The 3,884-nt window shown below is 48.1% G+C and overlaps 1 protein-coding gene across 1 annotated transcript; it reads left to right on the forward strand.

Moving 5' to 3' along the window:
- Positions 1-772: 772 nt before the first annotated feature.
- On the forward strand, positions 773-3,884 carry LOC119329693. The gene is made up of 2 exons (XM_037602765.1): positions 773-1,078; positions 1,653-3,884. Exon 2 carries the CDS (start codon positions 1,761-1,763, stop codon positions 3,453-3,455), a length of 1,695 nt encoding a protein of 564 aa, XP_037458662.1. The 5' UTR covers positions 773-1,078; positions 1,653-1,760; the 3' UTR covers positions 3,456-3,884.

Below are 3,884 nucleotides of genomic sequence, written 5' to 3' on the forward strand. Positions count from 1 at the left end.
GTGGCACTGGGAGTACAGGCAGCCATTGCCGTACCCCAACAACACGCTGCCGCACCGTTGGCATCTGGATCCGCAGTGGATCCCGGTGCCGACGGTTCCTCGTACCCAACGGGCGCACGACGACGAGGTGCGCAGGCTTGCCGCAATGTCGACGCGGCTTGCCGCAATGCCGCCGCCCCAGCAGACGCCGGAGGAGGCTGCCCTGGCAGCGTACCAGGCGGCGTTCGGGTGGGCTGGCCCTGCTCCGGTCTTCATCGACCTCACCGACGACGGCGGCGTCGACGGCAAGGGCAAGAGCAAGGCCGACGACGTCTACGGCAGCGTACCGGGCGGCAGCAGGCGGACGCGGACTTTTTTAATGTTTTATTTAATGTTTATTAGATTTAAGTGAACTTTGGCCGGGGTTTGACCGGCCACTTTATGTTTAATTATGTTTATTTCGTGCAACTTATTATTATTTTTCCATGGTGGCACATTTGGGTCGGCCTTCCCGTTGGGCGGTCAAGCTGGCCTATTTTAAAATGCGGACACGCACGTCCGCCTGGCCGATTCAAACGGATAAAAAACAGACAAAACGTGCATTTGTTTGGATCGCCTCGTTGGATTTGCTCTTGGAGATGCTTAGAGAAATAGAGCAGGGCGGATGGGCAGGGGATCCGGCTGAGAAAGCGAGAAAATAAAGAAGCGGAAAACCAGGGGAAACAGTGAAGGAAAGCAGTTGTCGCTGGTCAGAGCAGTCATCGCTCCTATTTCCACACTAGACAAAATGGGGGCAGGGCAAAGCACCAGCGCGGCGGAAACAGTACCGCGGCACAGACTGCGCCATCACCACCAGTCCATCTCGCCCCCAGCCCAGAGGCTCCTCCACTCGCCTTTCCCCTCCCCTCCTCCGCCGCCGCCTCTCCCTCGGCGCAGCATCACCCCCTCGATCCCACGCTCCCCCGGCCAGTTCGCGGTCTCCCGCCGCGATTCCGCGCGGTGGGACGGCCGATCCGGCCGGGCCCTGTTCGTGTGGTGTGGGCACGTACTTCGCTCGGACTTGCGGGGAGAATCGGCGGCCGGATCGCACGATGGGCAGGTTGGTGGCCTGTTTGCTTCAGTTATTGCTAAATTGTGCGTGTGATTTCGTGGTAGCCATGTGAGGGCGCTTGTGCTTCCCGGAATTGCATGCGTGTCTCGCGGCTTCAGTTTGTGCTGCAGTTCGTGGAATGTGCGATCCGGTTCTAGGAGGTCCGAATATAGGTCGTTTTTGGTGAGATTTTTTCGCTAGTGGGTTTAGTGTTAGTCTACTGTCTAGTTGATCGTACAAGTGTTCCAGGTGATTTTATAAGTTAGGCCAACAGAAATAAAAATGGTACTAGAGAAGATGTGATACGTTTTACTGTTTGGAAGAGAAGGGCTAGAAGGATTTATGCATCCAATGTCATGTTCATACTTCTGGACCGTGTAGCTAGTACGATCACTGGAGGCAATGTTGCTTATGGCATATATGATACAGTAATGTAGGGTTTTCTATATTTCAGTGGTTTAATTTCTGGCATGCATCATTTTTTCTGTATGACAATTCATGAACAGTGATTTCCATGTTGAACTATTGGTGAATCTTGGGTGCTATCTCGCTGATATGTGCTTGTTTACTCCTTTTTTCACAGGGATCTTCTACTGGATAGTGTGGTATTGTGCTGAAATCACCGCGGACACTCTTTTGTGATTGTCTCTGATACTGATTGGTGTATTGCGCCTCTTCTTCTTCATCATCAATGGGCATTGTGAAGGTTGCAAGTGGTGCGCCTATAGCGAAGAGTAGTTACAGCCGTGAAAACGAGGACCTTACACAAGAGGAGAGATTACTGCTTGAGAGCTTTCCTAGTCATGATTCTGCCGATGACTGCGAACATGCAGAGGTCGATTGTGAGCTTGCAATGTCTGGAGGCCAGTTGTGCAATGTGCCTTATGGGCTTTATGATCTGCCTGAGTTAAATGACATACTGTCTCTGGAGACGTGGAACTCATGTCTAACAGAAGACGATAGATTCCGTCTAGCAGCATACCTCCCGGACATGGACCAACATGACTTGTTTACAACAATGACGGAGCTCTTGAGTGGCAGTGCTATGTTCTTTGGGAGTCCACTTAGAGGTTTTTTTGACAGATTGAATGGTGGATTTTATTCTCCAGAAGTTTCTCGGGCAAGAGAATTACTGATGAACTTTCAGAGACGAAGGTATTATCATTTTCTGAAGTTGTATCATGATGGCATTGTTTGGAAGTTTGCGTGCATGGACAAGCTGTGGAGAAGAAGTCTTGTGGATACTAGTCTTGAGGAGAAGATTCACATTTGGCACAACTGGATACAAGAGAAGCTTCTCACATTTGCAGATCCAAACAGTTCTCCTTTGAATGCAAGACTATCAAATATTGGTGAGGTTGAAGCTGCCAGTTTTGCATCATTGAAGCGAGCTAAACTTATAGAAGGGACATCAAGTACCAATTGGTCAGCCAAATACAAGGAGATAGTCCATGAAGCAAAACCAGTGGAAATTAGCTCATCGAACAGTCGCATTTTTCACCTTCAAGATGTGCCAGGTGAAAAATGTAGCAAACCACCAAAAGTCGTGCTTAAAGCAAATGCCGACAGTGATTTCCTTGCTGATGGCAATGCAGGAATATGTCATACACCAGGACTGATCCCACTCGCTCAGCTGGGAGTGCAGGTCTCCACCTTTTCTCCTTATGCTTTTTCACAGCATGTACATAATTTTTCTGTGAATCCATCTTATCCTTTATACATAAACACAAGGAGAAATTCTTTAGGCAGTTCAAGCTCAAAAGCCTGGCAGTTGGAGGGTGCACTAGAAACTTACCCTATCTTGGTCAAAAGCCCATTTGGAGTCCAGCATGCTGTTTTGGAGGATCTCAAAACAGGCAACCATTCTGCAGCGTTGAGTGGGTATCAGTCAGCAGCTAATAAACCTATCACAGCATATTCAGATGAAGGAAACGACACAAGAGAATCCCTCCATGAGAAGAACCTTTTGAAGAACTTTGGTCGGCCGGGTGCCATGGTTCCTGAAAGTTCTCCTGGTCTGTATATGAGAACCGCCATTGGCCACGAGACGAACGGATTGATGAAAATGTCCAACCCAGGAAATGCTGACATTATTTCTGAGATGCTTACCCTTGGTGCAAGCACAAACCCACCTTATAACTTCCCGATGCAGTCTGAAACAGTGCTCAAACAGCATCATGATGGGCTGAAGATGAAGGCACCTCCTTTCATGAACTCTGCTACAAGAGTTGAAGGACATAGATTCCCTTACACATACGCAAGGAGGAAGCCACACAGGGCGGTCGACCTCGTGGATCCTGTTGAGACGCCGACCATGGTGGGTTCAGAGACAGCGAGTGGGCTGGCTAGCATGGCAAATGTAAAGGCGAAGGGCATCAAACTTTGAAGTTTGCGAGCAACAAACAAGGAGATCTGATTATAGAGATGGGGAGTTGGCTTAACATCTACTCCCTCCGTTCCGAATTACTTGTCTTAGATTTGTCTAGATACGGATGTATCTAGCATTAAAATGAGTCTAGATACATCTGTATCTAGACAAATCCAAGACAAGTAATTCGGAACGGAGGGAGTAGCTAACATAGTAAATAAGGGTAATGTTTTGCTTTCTGTTGCGAAGTCGAATTGGCTGAAGCCTCCCTTTGTTACAGTATCATTCGGTATCTCAAGAGGACAAGTAGATAACAATCCTGTTAGATGAAATATGCAAAGCAGTCGAGTCTCACACCTAATTATTTCCCAATGACTCTTTGCTGCAATCATATAGTAAATTCTTATGGGCTTCAGATTTCTCTGTGATATCTATATATTTCTGATG

This window comes from Triticum dicoccoides, chromosome 7A (genome assembly GCF_002162155.2).
Source record: "Triticum dicoccoides isolate Atlit2015 ecotype Zavitan chromosome 7A, WEW_v2.0, whole genome shotgun sequence".
NCBI classification, from domain to species: Eukaryota; Viridiplantae; Streptophyta; class Magnoliopsida; order Poales; family Poaceae; genus Triticum; species Triticum dicoccoides.